This window comes from Coniosporium apollinis (genome assembly GCF_000281105.1).
Source record: "Coniosporium apollinis CBS 100218 chromosome Unknown supercont1.16, whole genome shotgun sequence".
NCBI lineage: Eukaryota > Fungi > Ascomycota > Dothideomycetes > Coniosporium > Coniosporium apollinis.
This window is the reverse complement of record NW_006913278.1, coordinates 116,351-139,199: the sequence shown is the minus strand read 5'-3', so window position 1 is coordinate 139,199 and position 22,849 is coordinate 116,351. Positions and strand designations below refer to the sequence as shown.

Below are 22,849 nucleotides of genomic sequence, written 5' to 3'. Positions count from 1 at the left end.
AAAAAGGACAAGTGAGTCTGCAAGCTTCCACAACGTAAAACATGGCAGAACAATCGCCAAAACCGCACCTCCCCACCGTCGCTATCCTGGGAGCCACAGGCCACCTAGGCCAACACATCACCTCCGCGCTCCTCTCCCCCTCCACCCGTCCCCTCTTCTCGCAAGTAGTCCTACTCTCACGGCACCAGCCCTCCTCCCCGCAACTCTCCCAATGGCAAGATCCCGCCTCCGCAACTCTCCGCACCTACACCGAGACCAACCTCGCCGCCTGTCTCGCGGGTGTCGACGTTCTCATCAACGCCATCGGCCCCTCCGGCCACGACTTCAAAGACGGCCTCTTACGCGCCCTGCCCGACTCGCCCGTGAAGCTGTACCTCCCCTCCGAGTTCGGCGTCGACCACTACGTGCACGACTTCCCGCACCCGGAGTGGGATCACAAGAGGGCACATTTTGCGCTCGCGCGGCGCCTCGTCCCGGATGTGAAGATCTGCAGGGTCTTCATCGGCTTGTTTCTTGAGGATAGTGTTGGCCCGTGGTTCGGGTTCGATACGAGGCGAGGCTGGTACGAGAGTGTTGGGCCGAAGGGGACGCCGGTGTCGTTCACGGCGCTGGGGGATGTGGGGCGTGCGGTTGCGAGGCTGGCGGGACTGAAGCCTAAGGATGTTCCCGAGGAGGTGCATATCGCCGGGGATACGGTGTCGATGGCTGGGATTGCGGAGGTAATGGGCGAGGCGGGGGCAGGGAAAATTGTGGTCACGGAGGTGGATTTGGGGGCGTTTAAGAAAAAGACGGTTGAGGAGGGGGGGACGGAGGATCCGTCGCAGTACCTGAGGTTCCTGATGGGGGAGGGGAAGATTGATCATAGTGATGGTGGCATTGGTAATGATAATGAGCTGGTTAATCCGGGGGAGAAGTATTGGAGGTGGAGAACGGTGAGTGATTTAGCAAGGGAAACGGGTGGGAGGCCGTGGGAGGATGCTGAGTGGCCGCCTAAGTAGCTCGCGGTAAGGGGTGCTCTTAGTGATAGAGAAAACTCCCTTAAAGCGGCAAGGCTCTAGCTGGTTCATGTAAAGTGAAGTAGGTATAATGCTGTGACTCCGAGATATCTTTAACGTATGTGGCTAGCTAACGCGCCTACTATGGTGTGGGTAAACCTTAGAGGGGGTATGTCTTCCCTCTTCATACTGGTGGGAGCGAATAATATCCTCCACACAAGTTCTCCTACGAGTTCTCCTTTAACCACCTCCTAACCTCCCTATCCATGCGCAACTCCTCAGGTCTATACCCAATCGCGCGATCAATCAACACAACATCATGCGCCTCCCCCTCCGCAACAACAACCTCCAGATCCCCTCTCCTACCCCTCCACTCCCGCCCCAGCACCTCGCCAAGCCGCACGATGTCATCAATCATGATTTCATCGCTCCCACCCACCACCAGCACATTTCGCACACATGCACCCAGCCCGCTCCACCAGCCCCGCGGCGCAGTTAAAGGCTGGTTCCACGGGTCCGCCGGCGCGCCGCTGAGGTAGTTGCCCGCCCAGCGGTCAAGCGTGCCGACTGAGATGCAGTCCTTACCCCTATTCCTCTTAAACGACGGCGCAGAATGCGAGAAATCGACCCAGGGAGAGATGAGCAACGCCCCCTTCAACGCCTCCCCCTCGCTGAGCTCGATCCTGGAGATAGTCGCGTCGGGGTGCGGATGCAGGATGTGGCCCAGGAGCGCTAGAGTCAGATTGGCCCCCGCCGAATCGCCCCCGAGGAAGATGTTGCCGGGGCGGAATCGGAGGGTCTGCAGGACGTGGATGAGTAGGAGGCAGCTTGGCGAAGCTGAGCGGGATAGGTGGCGTAGGGCGCGACGTCATAGGGCAGAAATAGCGCGGCGAGCCTGGGGGAGTCGCTGGACTGGTTGAGGGATTGAATTGCGGAAGACAAGAAGTCGAGATATTCTGGCCTGCCGGTTGTGTTGAACCCGCCGCCTGGGTGCGATGTTAATGATCCGGGACAAGGATTTAGAGGGGAAATTACCTACCGTGGAAGTATAGTGAAACGATGCTTGCATCTCTGCTCCTCCCGATCCAGTGCGCTTTGGTGCCGTCCGGCAGCGTTTCGGTGGACGGCTCCACGCTTTTGGACTTGCACAACCGGATGTATGTCTTAGTGGTGTCGATGTATGACCATCTACGGTTCAATGTATTAGTGCGCCTTATGAGCATACAAAATGGGCGAAAGAATGACTCGCACTGCTCCTGTCTAGTGGTGGCCAATCCACTTGCGCTGCGCATGGCGGTGTAAACAACATGTCTGAAGTAGGACGCCGGCCGATGTTGCTTGCTCGCGAAAACACCAGTGAACAGCGCTACCAGCGATTCGCAGACTCAAGAATCATCTTAGTGTAAATGCCTCTGTCGTGCGGCTGGACCAACGCATGAGCTTACTACCAGCTGAGAAGATCAAGACAAGCCCAATCTTCTCGACGAGGCCGATAGAGATTTGTCTCGGACGCGGCGCCATGACGGAGATTCAGGACGCGAGCTACTCTATGACTCGGATTGACACAGCCGGAAGTAGAAGCTGGACGGTTCGAGAGTTCAGGTTGAGGAGAGGATACGAGAGCGGTCACGTGGAAAGTGCCAATGGGCCTGCAATGGAATTGGCAGCAATGACAAAGACAACACAAAACAACGACCAACCTAGCTGGTGAAACAGGACGAAGCCTCTGCGACTCTCCTACCTAGGTTGCGGTAAGGAGCGCTGTCAGTGGTAGAGGGTAACTTTGTCGAAGCGGTAAGTGTACCGGTACAGCCAGCGTGCAGATTGAAGCTGCGTTGTCGTTGCTCCCAATACTCGTGTCATCGCCCATGCAGCGTAGCATGTCAATCAGCTGACGCGCCTGCTGAGGGTATGGGCAGATCCCTGAAGAGGTCGGTCTTGGCTTGTGATGGAGCACTGGTCGAGGCATCGACTGTTGCAAACGCTGCTCTGCATACTTACCTGTCCACCGAGGTATATGGGAGTGCTCCTTCGCATTGCCTAAACAACGCCAAAAGGAGGCATCGCGTTGAGCTGGGCCAGACTCCAATCTTAGCGCGCATGGAGGGCCCGCATGTGGCCCGACTCGAAGCGGCAAAGGAGCAGCGCCGTGCATCCGTCAACTCATCCAGCGAGCCAGCCAGACTGACAGACAGACAGACAGACAGCGTGGGGAGCTTGACCGCTCACACATGTTGTACTTCCTGCTCATGCTCCGTACGCAACGCGTATGAACGGCGTCTGTATTGAAGATCACCTTTCCTTCTGTCTTCTGTCAGCACTGGCTTGTTCCCGCTCTGACGTCGGCGGTCGAGGCTTTCCAACTTCTTCGCCTGGCGGACGGTCCGTTCAGCCGTGATGTGGTGTGCGCAATCCGGTCGAGGCACACACCGCACTGGACGGAAGAGCGCTCGAGTCCTAGTAGCCCCGGAGATCTTCGACCTGATTTGCCTGGCGGCCTTACCCGCCTCACTCACCCACGTCCAGATAAGCTGAACGCCCTCCTCAGCCTTCCTCTTCATGCGTTGACTCTCCCCCTTACTTCCTCAATTATCGCCGTTATTGTCCAGCATTGCTCTAACCATCACCGTCGCCGTCACCGTCACCGTCACCGCCCTCCGAGGCGTGCCGTCGCAGTGGTCTCACGCCGAACTGCATTTCACCATGACTCCGCCCTCGATATCCTAACCGCGCCGACGTCTTCTTACCAGCCCAGTCTCTCGCGTCAGACTTCCAGCAATTGACCCTCAAAATGCTTGAGCTGGCAGTTGAATCATGGATATGGTTCGCCTTCGTCATGGCCGTTGCCATCGCCCGCTTCGTCTCACGAACCCTCCTACTCGGGTCTCCTAAGAAGCTTCAAGTGGACGACTGGGTCATGATCTTTGCTCTGATCACCTACACCACCATGATTGTCTCGATTAACATCGTGGCCGACTACAATAGCAATCTGCTACCTCCCGACTTTGACGCGAGCACCCTCACGAACGAGGACATCGACGAGCGGGAGTACGGAAGCAAGATGATCTTAGTAGTCGAACAATGCCAAATAGTGACTATCTGGGCCGTCAAGGCGTGTCTGCTGATCATGTACTACCGTCTCACGTATGTCAACTGCCCAATGCGACGACCGGTTCCTGCTTGTCTAATGGTTCCGTAGTGTAGCGCTGAAGGAAAACCTCACCATAAAGATCCTTGCTGGCTACGTCGCCTTTGCCTTCGTGCTTATGGAGATCCTCTATCTCGGCGTCTGGTGCAGACCCTTTAGCGACTACTGGGCTGTGCCAACGCCAAACGTCCAATGCAACGCCGCGACCAACCACCTCATCACCAATGCCGTCTTCAACCTCTCCTCCGACCTTATCCTCCTCACCATGGCGCTCCAGATGCTGATCCGCAGTCGCCTGCCCCTCCGTCGGAAGCTGATCCTGTGCTGCGTGTTCGGCCTCGGCATCTTCGTTGTATGTCAACCTTTGCCCATAAAGCATTGTAAGCACGAGCACCGTTAACAACACTTCAGATCCTCTCCGCAGTCCTCAACAAATACTACTCCTTCTCCCAACCCTTCGGCAGCATGTGGACCTTCTGGTACGTCCGCGAAGCCAGCACCGCTCTCCTCGTCGGCAACCTTCCCTTCACCTGGACGCTACTGCGGCGCGTCTTCAAGCTCAACGCCTTCGAGAACAGCAGCCGGAACAACAGCGCGACCGGACCGCCATCGGTGAGATACCACACATCGCGGACCGCGCGGAGCAGGAGAAGCTGGCACCGGCCGTCGCAGGCTGAGGGCACAGAAACCGACGCAGGAAGCGGGAGCAGGAAGTGCAGCAATGGGAGCACGAGCGGGGGGACAAGCACGAGCGGCAGCGTGGCGGATCAGAACAGGAGGCCGTCGGCGGTGGCTGCGTCCGGACGAACATGGCGAGACCAGAATTTGTTCGGCAGGGCGGACGCCGAGGCGCTCGAGCCGTGGGATTACTGCGAAGATATCGAGATGGGGATGGAGCGCGCGCATCTTGCACCGGAGAGGACGAGGCACCTGGAGCCGTGGGAGAGCGATTTGTGCGCTGTCAGTCTGCGGAGTTCGGTGTCTGGGCGTGTGGATTCGTTGATGCCGTTGCGATGAATTATGTGGGATGCGGGATGATGTTAATGACGCACTTTTGGGGGTTCTTCTTCGAGGCGCATTTGAGATGAGATACCCGAGGCCGGCTTATGGTTGCTACGGCTTTCTTCAGCGCATGGAGCGCGTTTTGGTTGTTTCTATGTCTATATCTGTCTTCTTTTGCCGTTAACTGAGATACCGGACAAATCATAAAACGAAAACATTCTCAAGCACTCTGTATCCAACACTAAGAACCCAAGTCTTGCGCTGTCGTACTGTCTTGCGCGTTTGCTAAACCTTCCCTCACTCCTGGCCAAACGTACCCACCTGAACACGGAGTCGAAACTAAACGGCATAACTGCCAGGCCTGCAACGAGAGCCGCAGTCTTCGCAGCCACGCTCTCCTAGCCAGCCGTCTGCTTCATTAACCCACCTTTTCATCACTACGCGGCCCGCATCCTCCCAGCACCGCTCTCAGTGACCCTCCTATATTGCCACCTCTCCCGTATCATCTTCACCCAGCTTCATCTTCACCCAGCTTCATCTCCACTACTGCTCACCCTCTTCTTAACCTCCTCCCCCACAACCGCCCACGCCCACTCCAAACACTTCCCCATATCCCCCTCCGCCTCCGCGGGCATGCCCCTAATCCCGCACCTCGTAAGTACCTCCTCATCAAACTCACCATCCACGTCCCCGCCCCGAAACAAGAATCCATGATCCTTGACGTAATTCGGCCAAACCACATCATCGACGTAGCCCGGCGGGTCGGCCCAGAAGCCCTCAATGGTCACGTATCCCTGCCGCTCCTCCCGCCGCTTCTTCGCAACCGCGTAGGGCGCGCGCAGGAAGAGCCGCACATCAAACATCTCCCGCACGCCTGCCTGCTGCATCTCCTCAGAAAACAGCAGGAAGCCGTCGATGATGCAGATCCTCGTCCCGTGCCTCAACGCGCGTCCTACGGCCTCCATACCCCCGCCCTCGCCCAGCGACGCCTTCAACCGCTCGACCACCGCATCAGCGACGCCAGACGGGCCGACGGCGTTGCCGTCCTGGATGCTCACGAGGTCGGGCGGAGGCGCACCATGCGCCTTGATGTATCGCAGCGCGGACAGAAAGCTCGGTAAATCTAGGGAGTCGAGACAGTCCCAGTCTTGGATGCCGGCAGGCGTGAGCGGGATCTGGGAGTCGGTCTTATAGAAGTCGTCGAGGTGGAGGATGAAGGCTGGCGGGTAGGAGGTGCTAGAGGTGCTGGACGGAGAGGCGGAGTTGAGGATGTCGCGGAGGAGGCGGGCTAGGGTTGTTTTGCCGGAGGAGGAGGGGCCGGAGAGGCCGAGGAGGAGGGTGTGGGGGGCGGGTGGGGGCATTGTCATGGGCGGGAGGCGCTGAGGATCGGGTTGTGCATAGTGTGATTGGTGTTCTTAGTTTGGAGAACCGGTGACGGTGGAGATGTTTGATTTTGTGTTTGTGGAAGGGGGGATTTGGTGATGCTTGGCATGGTGTTTTTGGTCGTCGGCGGTTTGCGGCGGAAACGCCGACGCGTGGATCAGCATGTGTCCACTAGGGGAAAGCTGTTTGGCGGCTCCGTTTATGCATCGTGACATTTGAGACATCGTTCATGCGCCAACATGTCGGGCACTCTGAGGTTATATCAGGATAGCTTGATCCGGGAGAGTTCACCAGCAATGGAGCCCTCGCCCCTTACGCAGCAGACGAGGCCTGCCGTGTTCAAGCCAAAGGTTGTCCAGCTGTACGAGCAGCTGTTCGAGGAGGCAGTCGAGAAACCAGAAGGGTTCTGGCATGAGCTGTTCCTGCTCAAGCCCGACGCAGCAAGCCTCCGGAACGCACTCGCGGACTTGAGCGCGGACGACCTGCTGCACCAACAAGTAAGACCCAGTCCATGGCCAGCTATTGTCTTCTGAGGTACAAGCTAACACCTATCTCCAGTCAATCTCTCAGCAACTACTTCTGCGGGCCATTGACCGCATCAAATCCCATACCTCGCCTTCGGACGAAGTAGCTCTCGATGTAAGCCATCCGTCGCCAGCTATCGCATTCCGGCCGACTTACGAACCAGACTTTGACAGTCTTCCTAGGCGCCGTGCTGAGCAAGAGATACACCAACCCCAGTTCTGATGTGATGTCGGTTCTAGCCGGACTGCATGCAGCGGATGCAGTGCTTTCGGACTTTGTTAGCACCCTGGATGGGGTCATGCGCAATGGCCGAAGTCGTATGCTCTTCCTGTGATTCCAAGCCTGACTGCATGCTGACCATGTACAGTGCAGATACGGCTGAAGGCTGTAAGAGCAGCTCTGGCCATGACCTCCGGCGCATATCAGACTGGCTTGGTCTCGTACTTCATCCACCGGGACCTATTCCCTTCGTTGATGAAGGTGAGATTGCCACATGCAACTAGGAAGAGTCGCGTTGACCTTATGTAGCTCGTTCAGGAGTCCGTCTCCGGTTCAGACATACTGGATCCGTTCGTCCTCCTCGGTCTCCTGACCAATTACAACAAGTTCGAGTTTCAGAATCCATATCGGTCACGGCTGAACGATTTCGTCAACGATGCCGCTATCCAGAAGATGGTGCTGTGCGTCGGGTCTACTTGCTCTTCAATGCGGGATAAGTACGTCACCATTCAGGACGACTCGCCCGCAGAGTGGAGCATTGGGAGTACGCTGAGCTACTTCGGCCTTGGTGCGCTTACTCCGAAGTCACGGCCGACCACGCCTACGCCTCCTGTTGAGGAAGCGTCCAAATCCTTTGCAGCCATGTACGCTCCTTCCTCGTTAGTTCTGATTTGGGTGACTGGCTGACCCAATCAGGCCAGGGCCGGAAGTCGCCATCCTACTTCCGACATACGACTTTGCGAATGCAAACAAACTGTTCTGCTTTACACTAGTGACATTATCACCAGATATCAAGACTGAGCCTTCACCAATCAGCTCTTTCCTTTCTTTTGTCTCCTATCTAATCCAGCATGCGCACCGGACTACGAGAGCCTCGCTGTATACCTACCTTAGCCTCTCCATCTTGCAGATACTCGTCGAAGACCAAGCGCTGGCGAAGCGAGTATGCAGCGATGAGAGCAAGACTAGCGTACGCCTCTGCCGGCAGAGGCAGCCATACTTGCCTTACATCAAGAGCGAACGTGTCTTGGCTTCAGTCATCCTGGATATTATGATCGATGGTATCAACCACAATTTACGACGGCGTCTGGACGTAGAACTCTACAGGTATGTGCCTCGCCAAGACTCCGCTGCTGCAGCTGATGCTTAAGCAGACTCTGTATTGGTATCCTGCTTCGAAACATATCGTTCCTTAGTAGAACTCGAGTCCGCTTAGGTATTACTCTTGCGACTATTTAATGCCATGTTTGCCGCTGATATATCTATTAGCATATCACTGGTCCGAACTCTGGCGCTCCCTTCTCTCTTGCATCCGCTTCTTGACAACATACGCAGAAGACCTGAGATTACTGCCCGGTGCGCAGGAATTGATAAACGATCTAGTGAATCTCATCGCGCTATCGATGTCCACTGGCGAGGCCTTCCTGCCAGACCCGGCGTCATACGACGACCTATTTTACAAGCTCGTCGAGACAGGCGACATACTGACCAAGTTCCGGGATGCCTATGACCTGTCGAAGCAAGCAAGCGCCAGTTCGATCGACACGCTCATCAGTGTATCCAGCCACTACCATGCGTTGCTTGAGGAGGGGAAAGGCAAGGCGAGGAGCAAGAATCTGAGCCCTAACGAGGTCAACCAGATCATCAAGCAGGGATACGAGACTTTGTCGATCCAGGCCAGAGAAGGCTTGGATCAGTGGGGGGAGTTCCGAGAGGCGGATCACAAGGCGGTGCTGAAGAGGATAGCAAGGCTTGCTGTCGCTGATGCGAAGGATTTACTGCAAGAGAGGTAGTCGTGTCGGACGTCGTAATGCCGCAGCCCTCGAGCCTCGTTTCTAGGCCTTTCCCTCCGCCACTCTTACGATGGCTTCGTGCTCAACAGGTTCACAAATCCGGACTCGGCGTAGCATGCAAAAACCGCCCCCGGAAACATCTGCTCTCAGCGAAGGCGTACTCCGCGGTTCCCTGTGGTGCAGCTCTCAAAAACTCAGGTCGCATTCTGTAGCGACTTCCACACTTGGCTCGGTCGCTGCTCGGCCATATCTAGGGGAAATCCTCCAATGGCTTATGCAATTCACCGGTCGACACTAGAACTGCGCGGCAAGAGATTACCCAGTATCCCTCCATGCAAGACCACGATGCAGACTATCAGTCCAACACAAAAAATGCCAAACTCCACGAGAAAATGTAGATGCAGCCGCCGCACGTGTTCGACCCAAACATTCTAACGGTGACGTATGGTCGTCAGCGTACTCCAACGAACAACGGTATAATATCATCCATTACCACCACGACCCCGCCCTTACCCACCGACAAACTCGGTTGGTTGTCAGGCTACCCAACATTTTGGACGCGCGCACAATGCCATACACCGGAATTGCTATTTTTACTTACAGCTCGAGCAAGCTTTGTAGCTTCGCGGGCCCTCTTCTTCCCAGAAACACTCGCCACTGCCTGCAAGCAACCTCTCGCCCTCATGTCGCTCATCGACTATTAACACTCCTCTGTACGATCAACCCACCTGCATGCTAGCAGATTCTCGACTCGTCATCGGTCTTCAGACCTCTGTCGAGAAGCCTGCTTGTCGTCTTTATCCCACCTGAACTCTTCGCACCACCTTGCCTGTCACACAAAGTGCCAGCGACGCCATGGAGTCGGTCTACGAAGCAACGGGCAAAGATCGCGAGATCAGCAACTGGGTCAAGATGGCTTCAGTGGATGGCCTTTCTAAGTCGATCAGAGAGGACTCTTTTGATCCGATTCCCTTCGAGGTCACAAAGCATGCTCCCCTTCCAACCATCGGCGAGGATGAGACCGAGAGTATCCCCGAAGCAGGCCCCCGCTCGATCGGCTTCGCAGAGCGGACCGCAATCCGCACAACATCGCCCTTTGACCACGCCGCCGACATCGTCTCGCCCTTCGAGCCGCGTGCTCCTCCATCCATCCTCCCCTCCTCATCCGCGAACTTCTCCTTCCGCGCCTTCACGCGCGCCTTACCGCCGACCCTGCACCTCACGACCCACGAACCCGCCCCAACGGTCGGCACCGTCAACGTCAACACCCCCGTTCTCACCACCCCTGACGCCATAAGCCCGACGACTTCGTTCCGCGCCACACCGGTTAACTTAAACCCGTACAGCTACAACGGCGACATCACAGGTGTTAACCGCCGCCCGAACCCCAAGACCGCCCGCGTGGCTCGCTACAACGAGTCCCTGTCTCCCAGCATCTCGGGCACCAGCACCCCGCTGCGCCCGCAGCGCGTCGTGCAGTTCGACGACCAGGCCGCTGCATTCGGGGAGGCTAGGCCGAGGCCTGCGCGCCACTTCTCGCACACCAGCGTCGAGGGCAAACTGGGGAATGCGTCCACCACAAACCTGCCAGGCTCTGCGCACCTCACGCGCGTTGGGACGCCGATGCCGGATGCGGAGGCGCAGGAGTCGAAGAAGGCTAAGACTGGGATCAGGGGATGGGTTAGGGATCTGCCGTCGTTTCTGAAGTGGTTGGTTGGTGTCGGCCTCATGGTGGGGATTTTGGCGCTTATTGTTCTCTTGTTCATGTTCAAGAGCTCGTTGGGGTGGACGTCCCGGAAGGATCGCTATGAGTAGCTCGCCGTTCACGATGATAGAAGGGGTGGTATAATGGGCGTGAGATAATGAGACAGGATATACACGACGTCAACCCTGTATGCAGGGGCTCTTAGAGTAATGATAGATGAAAAAGCTGAAATGCCAGATGAGTCTTCGTTTCCGCGCGGCATCAGTGTGGTGCGTTTGCCTCGACACCGCTTCACATCCAACACAATCGCACTTCCAGTATACGTTCTTGGGTATACGATGTCAGTGTCTTTGCTAGCAGTTGCTCGAATCGCGCGATTCATAATTACAACTGCGCGGATTGGCCGCACAGCGGCCATGAGTAGAGTTTTGCCTTCAATGTTCGTGGAGGCCCACCGAAGGCTGCGCTCACCTTGGGTCGCTTCCAGAGCTAAACCTGGTCCATGAACTAGACTATACACTCAAAGCCGTGGGTCGAACTCCATTCCCCCACACAGAACTCTGCACACGATGGCAGTGCCTGTCATAGATAATTCCTCCGCATCCCCCAGCTCTTTACCCTCCTTCTCTGCAATCCCCATCTCTAATCTGGGCAGCAATTTAGCTGCTATACCTCTGGCGCACGCATGCTACAAAGCAGACAACACCCACGCCCACCCATCAGATCCATAACTCCTTCTCGACCTCCACTCTTGTCCCGCTACCCACTCACAGCGCGCCTCGTCATGTCCCTGCCGCCCTGTGGACCGAGCACCAGCGGCCCGACCCGCTCGCACCATCCCTCTACTTCCAGCTCCGATTCGATTCCTACCCTCGAGTCCATCCCTCCCCTCGACCTCAACCTCGACCTCGAAGCGGGCCTCCCCACCGACACCACCAACCCGCTCCCCACAGCACCTCCACCAGCATACACCAGCGGCGCCTCAGCAGCCACCGACACCGATGCGCCCCCGGCCTACGCCTTCGCCCCGCGCGGCCCCGCGCCCGCATACACCAGCAAACCGAGCCCGCTCTTCCGCGCCGGGGCGGACGAAGCCGTGCGTGTCGAGCTCGCGACCGTGGGGTTGACGGTCGCTGATATCACGTACGTCGAGATGGTGCGGCTGGCGCAGATCCAGGATCCCGAGGCGCTGAAGACGGAAGTCAGGAGACTGCAGGCACGGCTGCGGATGCCAGCGCTCGCGGCGCCAGCCGCAGCCATAGCAGCAGGGCGGCCAGGCGCGCTTCTCGACATTGCCAACAACCGCGCCGTGCCCAGGGTGCAGGGACGGCCGGTTAGGCCGCCATTCAGTGCCCGGCATCGTTGTGGAGTCCTGTTGGTTCTGCTTGGGATCGCCGGATTGATCCTCTTATTTGTCTCTAAGTCGGCACACGGGGCGAGAGCCGACGAGCTGGAGAGGGTGCGGGCATCGCAGAGCGCGGCCCTGGCGCCGGTCCACGACATGGCGACGGGATACGCGACGGCGACGTCCGCGGTGGTGGCGGCGGTGGCGACGAGTACGGCGACTACGATGTTGGCGGATGGAAGGGTGGTGGAGTTGGTGACAGTGGTGATGAGCGAGCCAAACCGCTGAGATACCATCGGCCAGAGACGGTGGTCGTGAGGAAGTTGGTTGGAGAGGGAGAGTGAGCAGAAACGGTAGACACGGGACGAGGAACGAATGTACATGTTGATGCTGATGTCGGGGAAGCGGGTCATCCCGACTACCCACCGCTTGAAACCCTTGGCCTGATTGGCCGCGGGACAACCAGATATAGGTACCATCGTGGTGGTTAATGAGATGGCTTATTACAGTCTACAAGCAGTCTTTGACAGAGATAAATACCGCGGTGAAAACGACCCAGACCCTGCTAACGCCGTTTAAAGGTCGTGAAGATGCGAATGTGGCGGCCACTGTGCGCGGAGTCCTCTGCTGTCTTTACGGCCAACTCGATGAGATGCTCGACATGGCTCGCTTAGGGTAATAAGTGACCGGGTGACAGTCCTCCCTGTTCGTTCCAGTCCCGGGTTGATTGATCGAAAATCGAGGTCATTCAGAATACTGAGGTATCGGTACACCGTTCGACACTCGAGCGCGCCGCTACGGCCAGCACCTGCGGCATCGTTCTTATCAGATGAGCACAACTTCTCTCCTCTGGCCCTCACCCAGCGTCAGCCGGCGTCCCCGAATGACTCCCACTAAGCCTGAGCACCTTCTTCACACTCTCGACCCCCTTCTTGAGATGCGGATGTCTCGTCGCCCCGTTCACCTCCGCCGCTCCACCCTCTCCCGGTATTATCCTCGGCGTTCGAGCAATGATATCTCTCTTCCTCCTGGCCCCGACCAGCGGATCCGGCACGCTAGCCTTGGGCGGCCACTCCCCCGCGCTCTTCCAGCCTTGCACGAGCGCGGCAGTCATGTCGGCGAGGTTGATGGGCACGGTTGGCGTCCGGGCTGAGAGGACGACTTTGGAAAAGATCTCGGGGTAGGTGGAGGCGCCGATGGAGGCGCGGAGGGGGTTTGAAGCCGGGATCAGCGGCGGGGCTACAGGAACTAGGGGGACGGGGTCGGGGATGGAAGCTGAGGGCGATATCGATGAGGCTGCTGTAGCGGGATTGGGAGAGTCGGTTGTCGGTGGGGCGGGGGCTGCATGTGTGGTGCCGTTCGACTGCGTACTGGTGTCTTGTGGCACGGCGGATGGGCCACCTTCTTGAGCTCGCAGCCTCCTGGCAGTAGTAACACCGGTCCAGGCATCTCGCCGCTGCATGAAGCACACGAGGCCCTGATTCCAGCTCATCTCTTCTTGCAGCTTGCTGCTTCTCCTCCTTCTCCGCTCTGCCCGCCTCTCCGACAAGCTCGTAGCTATGCTGTCCGGGGAATCGTACTTGTACGGGTCCGTAGAATTCTTGTTACTGCCACTACTTCTGCTCTTGCTTGGTGAGCTTTCCTCAGCCTCCGAACCTGAAGGCGAGGTGGTGCTGTAGAAGCGCTCTCTGTAGTCCGTGGCTTGGCGCACTGGATCTTCGGGCTCAGTGGGTTCGGCGGGCCAGTCCCAGTCGTCGCGGACTTTGTCGGAGAGGATACGGCGGGCTTCGTGGGAAGCGGTTTGGTTGTCCATGCTGGGGGTATCAGTCTTGTTGGTTAAGAGGCTCAACGACCAACGGTGGCGCATGAGAGTGGAGAGAGCGCAGGCCCGTCCTCACTTGTTAAGTGGGCGAAATGCTGTGGCACTAGACTATCGTGTATTGATGCTAAGCGTGTGCAGGAGGATCATACGGCAGAGAGATAATTGATATGCAGAAGAGAAGCTCCAACCTCATCAGATCAGATTGGGGGGCTGGGCAGATTAGTTTAGTAATGCCAGCAGGATTGGCAGGAATTGGCAGGTTCGACAGCCACATCGGAAGTCACGTCACCAACCTTACTCGCGCAAAGCAGGGCCATGGTGCTGGCGCGTGCGTCGGCAGAGCCGCGTCAATCCGGGGAAGGCTTAATATAGCATGAGCCACGTGCTGAAAAGCAGACAAGACAGTTATTAGATGAGTAGATGACAAAGTTCTTGGATGGACATTGCTGTGTCGCTAAGGGTATAGTCGATGGGTACAAACAGCTCACAGCTATCCAACACAACCCAGACGCCTACGATGCCGCTAAAGTACTGCACGAACACGAACCTGCTATCAATCAGAACACTAGCCCCTTCATCCACTGATGCAGCTCCCTTTTCTGGTGCACCGCCCGGTCGCCGAATGAGCTCATCCTACCAACAGTCATGTTGAAGTCGTCGATAGCAGCGAGGACCTTGACGCGCTCCTCATCCACCGTTCTTAGGTCTACTCTGACCTCCTTCCTAATGTTGCCTCGGATCAAGTAGTACTGATCCCCGTACTTAGCCCAGTTCGCCGTGATGACCTGGTCGAGCTCGCGAGCGCAAAACTGGCGGACACCATCGAAACCTTCATCCGTCTTTTCTGGTGACCTCTCGTTGCTCTCTTCCGATGAATTCACTTCAAGCTCGGGAGCAGGACCATCCTCCTGACCGCGTATCATTTGGGCAGTAAATGCGCCAAACGATCGGAAGAATTTGATGTGTTGTAGTGCGCTTCCCGAATGCCGCGTTCGCCGAATTATGTAATCTAGTAGCAGAACCGGGGCCGTGATGGTCTGGAAGACAACTCCAAGCATGTGAAGGATGTATGGTTGCTCGAGGAGACCAGAGTGGTCGACCAGCAGCTCCACAGTAAGACGGAGGACTTTCAGAGTCCCTGTAATCATCTGTACCACAGCGCTACGACTCGACTGATCGGTAACGTCAGTGTCGAATTGTAAGTTACTGAGCATCTGCGTTAAAGCTTGCAGAACCGGCTTCGCTAGGATCCAACCAGTCGCGGATTTGAAACACTGCTCGATGTATGCTGGGAAGACGGCTTGCACGAGCACGTATCGCAAAGAAGGCCGCTCCAGGTTGCCCGATTCGAACGTTCCAGACACGGCCGTGTACATCTGATCGACCAGATACGCCTGCTGATCATCGACAGCGGCGCGCTCAGATACTGTCTGTATGAACACTGCAAGCTGCTTGACCATTCGAGGGTCTGAGAGCTTCGATGCATAGCCTTTTAGTCTTCCAACAACGTAGGTTGGATCCGTAGCCGGCAGTGGAAAAGCAGCGGAGTCGGTGAAAAACTTGTCAACTGGGCATATGTCGGCGGTGTACTGCTGCAAAAATCCAACCACCTTCTGCACGAATTCGACATACGCGCCTCGAACGGCCGTGCCTTGCTGTAGCTCTTGATAGTGTTTCTTCGTTGCCATCATAACCTGCTTGAGAATATCGGAATAGTCTCTTCGCAGCTCCACGAGCTCGTCGGGCCTGTCGTGCATCGCCGCTTCATACTCTTCGCGCATGTTCGCCAGAATGCCGGAGACCAAACTGAGACGGCGTTCGCGTAGCTCGCCTGCGGAAATCTCGTAGCGTCCAGTTCGAGGACCAGCCAGGAACGGCAGGTTACGCAGAAGTGGGTTCGTGGGATCGTTGTTTATCAAAACCGTAGTGAGGCGATGCTGATACTTGAGCATTGACTCCCGCTCCATGAGTGAGAGGATCCACGAGGAAACGAACGTCGAACAATGGTCCTGATAGGCTGTAGGATCGCTTTCGACGATAGCTGACAAGAAGTACGCTGTAAATTTGCGAGTCTGCTCTGTATCTCGGAGTTGATGCCACGACGCCTGGCCATACGCGCTAATATAGTCATCCCAGGTCTTGGTGTTGTACCGCACTTGCAAGGCTGCTACTGTTGCCCATGTATCGATGACTTCAGTGAGCAGTCTATCAGATGGAGCAGGCTCGGCTCCAAAACAATTGGACAGCAGATGCGCCAGGGGCTCATGTATGAACTCAACGGCTGGCTTTGCCGCTTCATCGCACTGCTTTGTCGTCGCATCGTCCTCAAGGTCCGGCCATTCCCCGTAATCCTGACTCTCCTCGCTCGGTTGCTGGCTCTGGTCTTTCGCTTGCCGGCGGTTGAGTAGCGCCGCATGCGCCCGAATCACACCCAGTGCTTCGACAACGACCTGATCAACCTTGGCATTCTTGGGGTCGAATAGGCCGAAGACCGCAGTTACCGAAGAGTTCAGAAGCAACGCCGTGGCAGCAGTTTCTTTTTGGGCGATCGATATCGCGCTTCTCATGCCAATGACAGCATGACTCAGAATCGCGAGCACCTGCTCCTGATTGTTGCTAATCGTCCGCTGAAGCAACTCGGTGGAGATGACTCCGTTACCCTGGATCCTGGCCTTCTCGTAATGACCCTCCGCTTCGGTCCTTGCCCAGCGATACTGAGCAACGGTTTGATCTACTATATCCCTGAACCACGTTGCGAAGGGGTCCATCGCCGCGGCTGGCTCATCCGTGGAGATCTGATACCTTGTAAGATCCGTCCATGCTCTGATGTTGACCCGGCAAGCCTCTGTGTGTGACAGGTTATGGTCGACGAGGTTACGGAGTAGATCGGGCCGCGGTCTGCAGCCAGCCGGCGAAACCCAATACAACGTGCAGAGTAGATCATGATGATTCCGAAGTGCATCAACGTCCGCCCGCTTGAGCTCCTCATCCTTGCGATAGGTGCGACCGTGATTTGGGATGAAGCGCCACACTATGCCACCAATTCGCTTCTCGGTGTATAGTGAGCGCATACTCTTTAAGCCGACCGCAAGAGTCTTGAGGAAGATGTGGAAAGCTCGATCCCCCTGTTGAACATCCAGTGCCGGTTCCTCACGGAGGGACTCGAGGAACAGCGGTGAGCCTCGACTCTCTTCATTGAATAGTGGGGAGAGGTTGTTGCGGGCGAAGAAGTCGAACATGGTGCCGAGGACCGACTCGCACCTGCGCCAACCCCAATCGTGAATCAATCGATGGCACCTTGCAAGTATAGCTCGTAAATAGTCGTTGACAGAAGCGCTTCTGTTACTGCAAGTCTCGGGGTAGAGCGTAAACAGCCGACCGAGTAGCGCCCTTACGAGGCCCCAATGCTCCGCCGAACCCTGGAACCGTTTCCCAACTCTAAGCAATCCATTTGCGTCAAATTCTCCGATTGGCAAGACGGTGAAGAGATCGTACCAGATGCGCTCGAACTGCTGCAAGCGGTTCATGCACGCCATGCCTGACGAGACTTCATCGTTCCAGATCTCCCAGAACGAGGCAGCCGATATCTGAGCGTGGTCCATTACATGCATGAGAATTACGATCGTCCCTACGCTTGAACCATCATTGCGAATTCCGGCTTCGCGTTGCGCATGTCTTCTGTTCCCTTCAAGGAAGGCCCTCGTCTCATTCATTCCGTTTTTCCATAGATCCTTGGTAAGAGTTCGAGCAAGGAGGCGAATGCTATCCTGCACTTCGGCCAGGGTAGCGTTATCGACTACGGGATGCTTTCCTATCTGCAGCAGCTGATAGGTCATGACTAGTAGGTAGAGCTGGCTTCGACGCAGGTGACCCCCAAGCGGCTGTTGCAACTCTCGTGCAGCCGGCAGGGTCGTAAGCTTGTGATCGATAGCGATTTGGAACTGTTGCAGAGTTACCAGCATTCTGCTGACGAACGACCGGCGGTCAATCGGGTCGAGGAAACTGAGGCTACCCCTAAAGTATCTTGTCAATGCTCTGAGGAAGACGTTGATGTCCGTCGCTGCGCCAACGTGCTGGTGAATGCTGCTGTCTGGTTCGTCGGGCTCGGGCATGCGCATAGCCTTAATTCTTTCCGTAGCTAGTAGAAAGAACTCCGCCATCTCAGAAGCCACCTCTTCAGTCCAGAAGCTCCAGCAGACGTGCCTTCCACAATAGTTGATGGAAGCGTGTCCAGCAGCCATGTCAAGATCACGTTCGAGCAGCGTCAAGCTCTGAAGAAACTCGCCACTGCCAACAAAAGTAGTATCATGGAAGAAAGTGCCCACACCAAGAGGGCATATATCGAAGTCTATGGGATACCGAGTACCATAGGGGCCGAGTCCACGAAGTGTGTTTTGCTCAGCGTCTACCACCGTCGATGATACAACACTAGCAGTGTCTTCAGGCGGAAGCGGATCTTCAGGCTGTCTGAACTCTCGAGCCTCGGCGTCTATCCGCATGGGCGGGCGCTTCCGCGGCTTCCTCTTGGACTGTTTTTGAGCTCGGGGCCCAACGATGGCTTCAGCTTGTCCGATACCCGATTGAACGGCCTCGTCCTCATGGTGTTGTCGTATTGTTTCGGGCGCGACCGCATCATCATCAGCCAGGAACCTCTCGAGTCGGAGAATGGTTGTAGTGCTTTCGCTGTGGAGACGATCAAAGATACCGTGGTTTGTTCGAGATGGACTTGTTCGGAAACTGCGTCGATGATGGTGCTGACTGAAGTCCGTTTCCAGACCTTCAAGCTGCGCCGCTCTGTACAGAGGTTGTTGATCTCGACGGTTCGATGGCAAGTTCCTCGTCGTGATTGAACGAACTAGATTGCTTTTGGTTGGTAGAGCAGTGGGGCGTGTATCAACGGAATTGAGTAGGACTGGCTGCAGCCTCTGTTGCTGCAGCTTTGGACTCTGGCGGCGTGCAGAAGGGATACTCCAATACTGAACTCGATCAGTTGTTTCTGAGTCGGTAAGGGCTGGAAGCTTGACGGGTGACGGAAACCTCTGCTGCTGTTTGTTGTCAGAGATGTCGTGCAGCGGCAGCCGTATTCTCATTCTGCTAGCAGACACGTCTGGCACTGAACAAGGAGCCAGCGTGCCTGCTCGCCAGTCACGAAGCGGCCGGTTTGCTTCTTCGCTATCTCCATAAGTCTGAAGTCGTATGGCCTTACCGGAGGGACTATGTCTACCGTAGTCTGGACGTCGCCGCGCCTGCCTAGCTGCCAGGCGCAAGAAATGCGGTGCCGCGCTGCCGTGGCTAGGGCTCAAGTCCCGTGCATCGAGGACACCAAGGTTAGGCACTCGAGGTTTTCGGGATCGTGGTCTTTGTAGCGGTACGGTTGATTTACCCGATGTCCTGTTGGCCGCCGATCGAGCAGTCATAGGAGGCAGGTCGGTGTAGCTATTCAGGCTTGTTCTTGAGCGTTTCCTTGAATGACCTAAAGAATCGGTGATGTTCGTCTGTCGCTTGCGAGGCCCCTTGCCAAATACTCTTTTACGGGAGGTTGGAGGCAACATGAAGTCGATCGTATCGTCTTCTTCGATATCACCAAACTCTAGGGCGGAACTTGTGACACGCTTGAACCTGGGCGTTGTTGAACTTTTTGCGGTCATGGACGGACGCGGCTTCTGCGGGGAAGGAGATCCGGATGACATGTTAGACTCGTCCATGATCAATATCGTCTCGCTGTGCTGCTGTTGTTCTGGAGAGGTCGTCCTCGTGCGGCCAGTAGCCGTTATCCTCCGTGCAACACCCCGCTGGGGTGCCACATGCTCGAGAGACGCGGCTCGATGCTCCCGGCCATGCTGCACTGCAGGTCCCTGCTTCCGGGCTTGCTGATCGAGCCGCAACCACGACGCTGGCAGAACACCCTTGATGCGCTTCTGCACTTGTTTAATCTCCGACGGATCTTCGTTGTCCTCTGACTCTGACTGGGACGTCTGTGATGAGCCAACAGTGACGGCTTGAGCCGAAGGGGACCGTAAACGCCGTCGAATGGTGCTAAGTGGCGGGGTATCGTCCTCAGACTCTTCCGATACCACGAGCTGCCGATGAGGCCGCGTTATAGAGGAGGTGGTCGGTGTCGGCATACCAACGTTAGGTGATAACCCTCTTGGGATGCGGAACGCAGTTGTATCAGCAGGGTTGGGCACGCCAGCAGGAGAACTATGGGAGGTCGGAGGTGAGGGCGGAACATCGTAAACGTCTCGTACTACGTCCGTTCTCGGTGTATTGCCGGAAGGTAATCCATTTCGTGAAGCTGCTTCCTTCTTACTGAATGTATGTCCGATCTTTCGACGCTTGTGGCCCTGTTGAACAGGTCCGACTGCGCCTCGGTGAAGAAGTGTGTCAAGGCCGGGCAAATCGTCGGAGCTATCACCACCATCGCTCAGTCTTGCCGCGGGAAGTAGACCGGAAGGCGCAGAGACAGGTGGGCGTGCGGTCGGGGGCGGCGAGGTGGACTGTGTTGGTGGTGAGCTCAAACCCAGGCTTGCGGACTGACTTTCTTCCTCCGCATTGAACTCCTGATCCTGTGTCTCCGCAGCTTGCGTATCCGGATCTTGCTGAAGAGCGGGAGTTGCGATGCGGATTGGCTTCAGACCCCTCGCCTTCAATGTCCGTCGGTAGTGCTCCCCTTCGAGTAGGTATGGATGAAGTTGTATAGGGTTCCTTGGCCGGAATGTTCGACGGTTGTTGTTTGGTGTCCCTTCCTGGTTCTTCGGATTCTGTCCGCTAGCAGCCCGTTTGGTGATCACAACTTGAACAGCCGGCCTCCACGGGCTACCTGATGTTTCCTCTTCAGATGCATCCCCAGCTACTGTCCCCAGTGAGCCTACAGCAGCGTGTGATGCCGGCTGTGCTGGTGCCGATAGTCCTAGATTGTCGCCTTGAGACATCTGTTGAGAGGAGCTTCGCCGACTTTCACTGACAGATGTGGTCCGCTCCGGCGAGTTTTGTACTACTTCTTGTTCATCCTGACGAAGCGCCTGCTGAGACTCGCTCAGATAGCCGGGCTCTCGAACTGCCGGCAGAGCTTCCACCCACTTCTCCTCCTCAAGCGGCGAAACATTTTCCTGCGCCCCAGGCTGCTGAATTCCCTCTTCAATAGCGTCTGCCACTCTAGCTCCTTCGATGCTCCCGTCTCCGGCTCCATTGGGCGTATACTCCTCAATATAGTCCCCTGCCTTAGCCGTGACCTTGGAGGCCGGCCTGTCTCTTTGGAATATCTCTTGGTGTGAGGCTCCACAGCTCTCAATGATCGGCATAATCCGCTCCGGAGGCGCCGATCGGGGAATTTGTCCTGGTGAATCTTGAGGAGGCTCCTGCCGGGACTCGCTCAAATCATCGTTGTCTGATAGTGCTGGTGGATCTTCAAGCACTGTCTTGCCCTCGGAGGTTGAGATATCCCCTTGTAAGCCCGGCTGCTGAATCTCCCCTTCTAGAATATCCTGCACTCCGCCTCCTCCAATGCCCTCCTCTCTAACTTCAATGAACGCATTGTGCTCGCTGTCGTCTTCTTTTTGATCCGCGACCTCGGATAGCCCAGCAGGCGGAAGCTCCGCAACTGCAATCCCATCAGAACACGCGTCGACTGTGTCAAGAGCGCTAGGTGGTTGTGGTGGGCTCTGCGTGTCAATGCTGTCCAACTCCTCTTCTTCGTCAGAGTCCTGGACGAACCCTCTATCTCGCCATCCTCGCATCGAGACCACACATGCCGTTCCTTGGTTGTGGGGGGAAGACTGTATTTGCGTGATATCAAACTGCTGGCGTTGCGGTCGACGCGACCCGAGGGAAGTGGCACGCGTCGCTTATCTTATCGCACGTGACTTAACCTCATAGTCTTCAAATCCTTGGCGTCGATGAGCACCATCATCACTTTTGTCTAACAGAGCACCGACAAGTAATGAGTAGAGGGGCGCTCGCTGGGCTTGCACTTGCCACTGTCTTTGGCGTTATCAACGGTAGTGTTGAGCGAAGCCAAAGTTTGGGGCTGTGCTTATACCAGTCACAGGCATATGGGTTTTCCGTCCGGCATTTCAGGAGCAGCAGCAGGAGAGGCAGGCGAAGGCGCAGGCGAAGTACAAAGTTGCTCACTTCGCAGCGAGAGTTCATCGCTGATTTTAGTCAGACGCGAGTTGGAGGTAGGAGCAACTGCTCCAGATGAAAAACCAACTGGACCGGCAGTATACGATGTAGAACCAGCAAAGGCGCTGGCCGAAAGTGGCAAAGTTAAGGAGAGCCAACTCAGTTCGACACCGGACGTACCAGTACAAGACGCGGATCAGAGAGTACCATCAGCATGAGTGTTCACTTCTCTGGGCGCCACCTCGCGGTCCCTAGACTAGTGGGAAGGCGATGGGACGACCGTGGTAAGGTATTGAGTTCGGGTTAAGATCAAGTGGGCATATGTTATCCTCAAAGTCCCAGCTTATCGAGGTTGAGCGACCAGGGCATCCGAAAACAAGAAGAAATAATCCGAAGCGCCGGGATTCTTCCTATGAATGGTCCAAAGACGGTCATTTGTCACTGGCAGCCTGCGTTACTGTTAATTGCCAGAGAAAGGCTTGCATACAAGTCTTTCAGTCAGTTGCTCCGTCATGATCCTCTTTCAGCATGATCGCTAGTTTCTCCAAGATGACAACGGAGGCCACTTGGGCACACAAGAAGAGTAACTCAGCAGTCATTGCAAAGAGTAACAAACTACCAGGAGCAGAAGTAAACGATTACAGACTTGAGTGTTTACCAATGCCGAGGACAACTACAAATCCATCCACTGCAGAACAACAAGAAGAAGATACCTAGGAGGCAATACAGCCACAGGCCATACGGCCCTGGCCGGCCTTTCATATCACCAATGCTGGTATTATCGTCCAGGG

The 22,849-nt window shown here is 56.2% G+C and overlaps 9 protein-coding genes across 9 annotated transcripts; 5 read left to right on the top strand and 4 right to left on the bottom strand.

The window, feature by feature from the left end:
* Positions 1-41: 41 nt before the first annotated feature.
* On the top strand, positions 42-998 carry W97_03803 (uncharacterized protein; the record flags this gene model as incomplete). The annotated part of the gene is made up of 1 exon (XM_007781697.1): positions 42-998. The coding sequence occupies one exon, from the start codon at positions 42-44 to the stop codon at positions 996-998; it is 957 nt and encodes a 318-aa protein (XP_007779887.1).
* A 223-nt stretch (positions 999-1,221) lies between these two features.
* On the bottom strand, positions 1,222-2,218 carry W97_03802 (uncharacterized protein; the record flags this gene model as incomplete). The annotated part of the gene is made up of 3 exons (XM_007781696.1): positions 1,222-1,794; positions 1,863-1,981; positions 2,035-2,218. 3 exons carry the CDS (start codon positions 2,216-2,218, stop codon positions 1,222-1,224), a joined length of 876 nt encoding a protein of 291 aa, XP_007779886.1.
* A 1,568-nt stretch (positions 2,219-3,786) lies between these two features.
* On the top strand, positions 3,787-5,160 carry W97_03801 (uncharacterized protein; the record flags this gene model as incomplete). Its single annotated transcript, XM_007781695.1, has 3 exons — positions 3,787-4,139; positions 4,195-4,495; positions 4,555-5,160. 3 exons carry the CDS (start codon positions 3,787-3,789, stop codon positions 5,158-5,160), a joined length of 1,260 nt encoding a protein of 419 aa, XP_007779885.1.
* Positions 5,161-5,669: 509 nt separating this feature from the next.
* Positions 5,670-6,506, bottom strand: W97_03800 (uncharacterized protein; the record flags this gene model as incomplete). The annotated part of the gene is made up of 1 exon (XM_007781694.1): positions 5,670-6,506. The coding sequence occupies one exon, from the start codon at positions 6,504-6,506 to the stop codon at positions 5,670-5,672; it is 837 nt and encodes a 278-aa protein (XP_007779884.1).
* A 318-nt stretch (positions 6,507-6,824) lies between these two features.
* Positions 6,825-9,065, top strand: W97_03799 (uncharacterized protein; the record flags this gene model as incomplete). The annotated part of the gene is made up of 8 exons (XM_007781693.1): positions 6,825-7,025; positions 7,087-7,167; positions 7,217-7,370; positions 7,421-7,533; positions 7,582-7,916; positions 7,969-8,379; positions 8,427-8,488; positions 8,542-9,065. 8 exons carry the CDS (start codon positions 6,825-6,827, stop codon positions 9,063-9,065), a joined length of 1,881 nt encoding a protein of 626 aa, XP_007779883.1.
* An 855-nt stretch (positions 9,066-9,920) lies between these two features.
* W97_03798 (uncharacterized protein) lies at positions 9,921-10,880 on the top strand (the record flags this gene model as incomplete). Its single annotated transcript, XM_007781692.1, has 1 exon — positions 9,921-10,880. One exon carries the CDS (start codon positions 9,921-9,923, stop codon positions 10,878-10,880), a length of 960 nt encoding a protein of 319 aa, XP_007779882.1.
* A 674-nt stretch (positions 10,881-11,554) lies between these two features.
* On the top strand, positions 11,555-12,403 carry W97_03797 (uncharacterized protein; the record flags this gene model as incomplete). The annotated part of the gene is made up of 1 exon (XM_007781691.1): positions 11,555-12,403. The coding sequence occupies one exon, from the start codon at positions 11,555-11,557 to the stop codon at positions 12,401-12,403; it is 849 nt and encodes a 282-aa protein (XP_007779881.1).
* Positions 12,404-12,971: 568 nt separating this feature from the next.
* On the bottom strand, positions 12,972-13,928 carry W97_03796 (uncharacterized protein; the record flags this gene model as incomplete). Its single annotated transcript, XM_007781690.1, has 1 exon — positions 12,972-13,928. The coding sequence occupies one exon, from the start codon at positions 13,926-13,928 to the stop codon at positions 12,972-12,974; it is 957 nt and encodes a 318-aa protein (XP_007779880.1).
* A 566-nt stretch (positions 13,929-14,494) lies between these two features.
* Positions 14,495-21,673, bottom strand: W97_03795 (uncharacterized protein; the record flags this gene model as incomplete). The annotated part of the gene is made up of 1 exon (XM_007781689.1): positions 14,495-21,673. The coding sequence occupies one exon, from the start codon at positions 21,671-21,673 to the stop codon at positions 14,495-14,497; it is 7,179 nt and encodes a 2,392-aa protein (XP_007779879.1).
* Between the last annotated feature and the right edge of the window lie 1,176 nt (positions 21,674-22,849).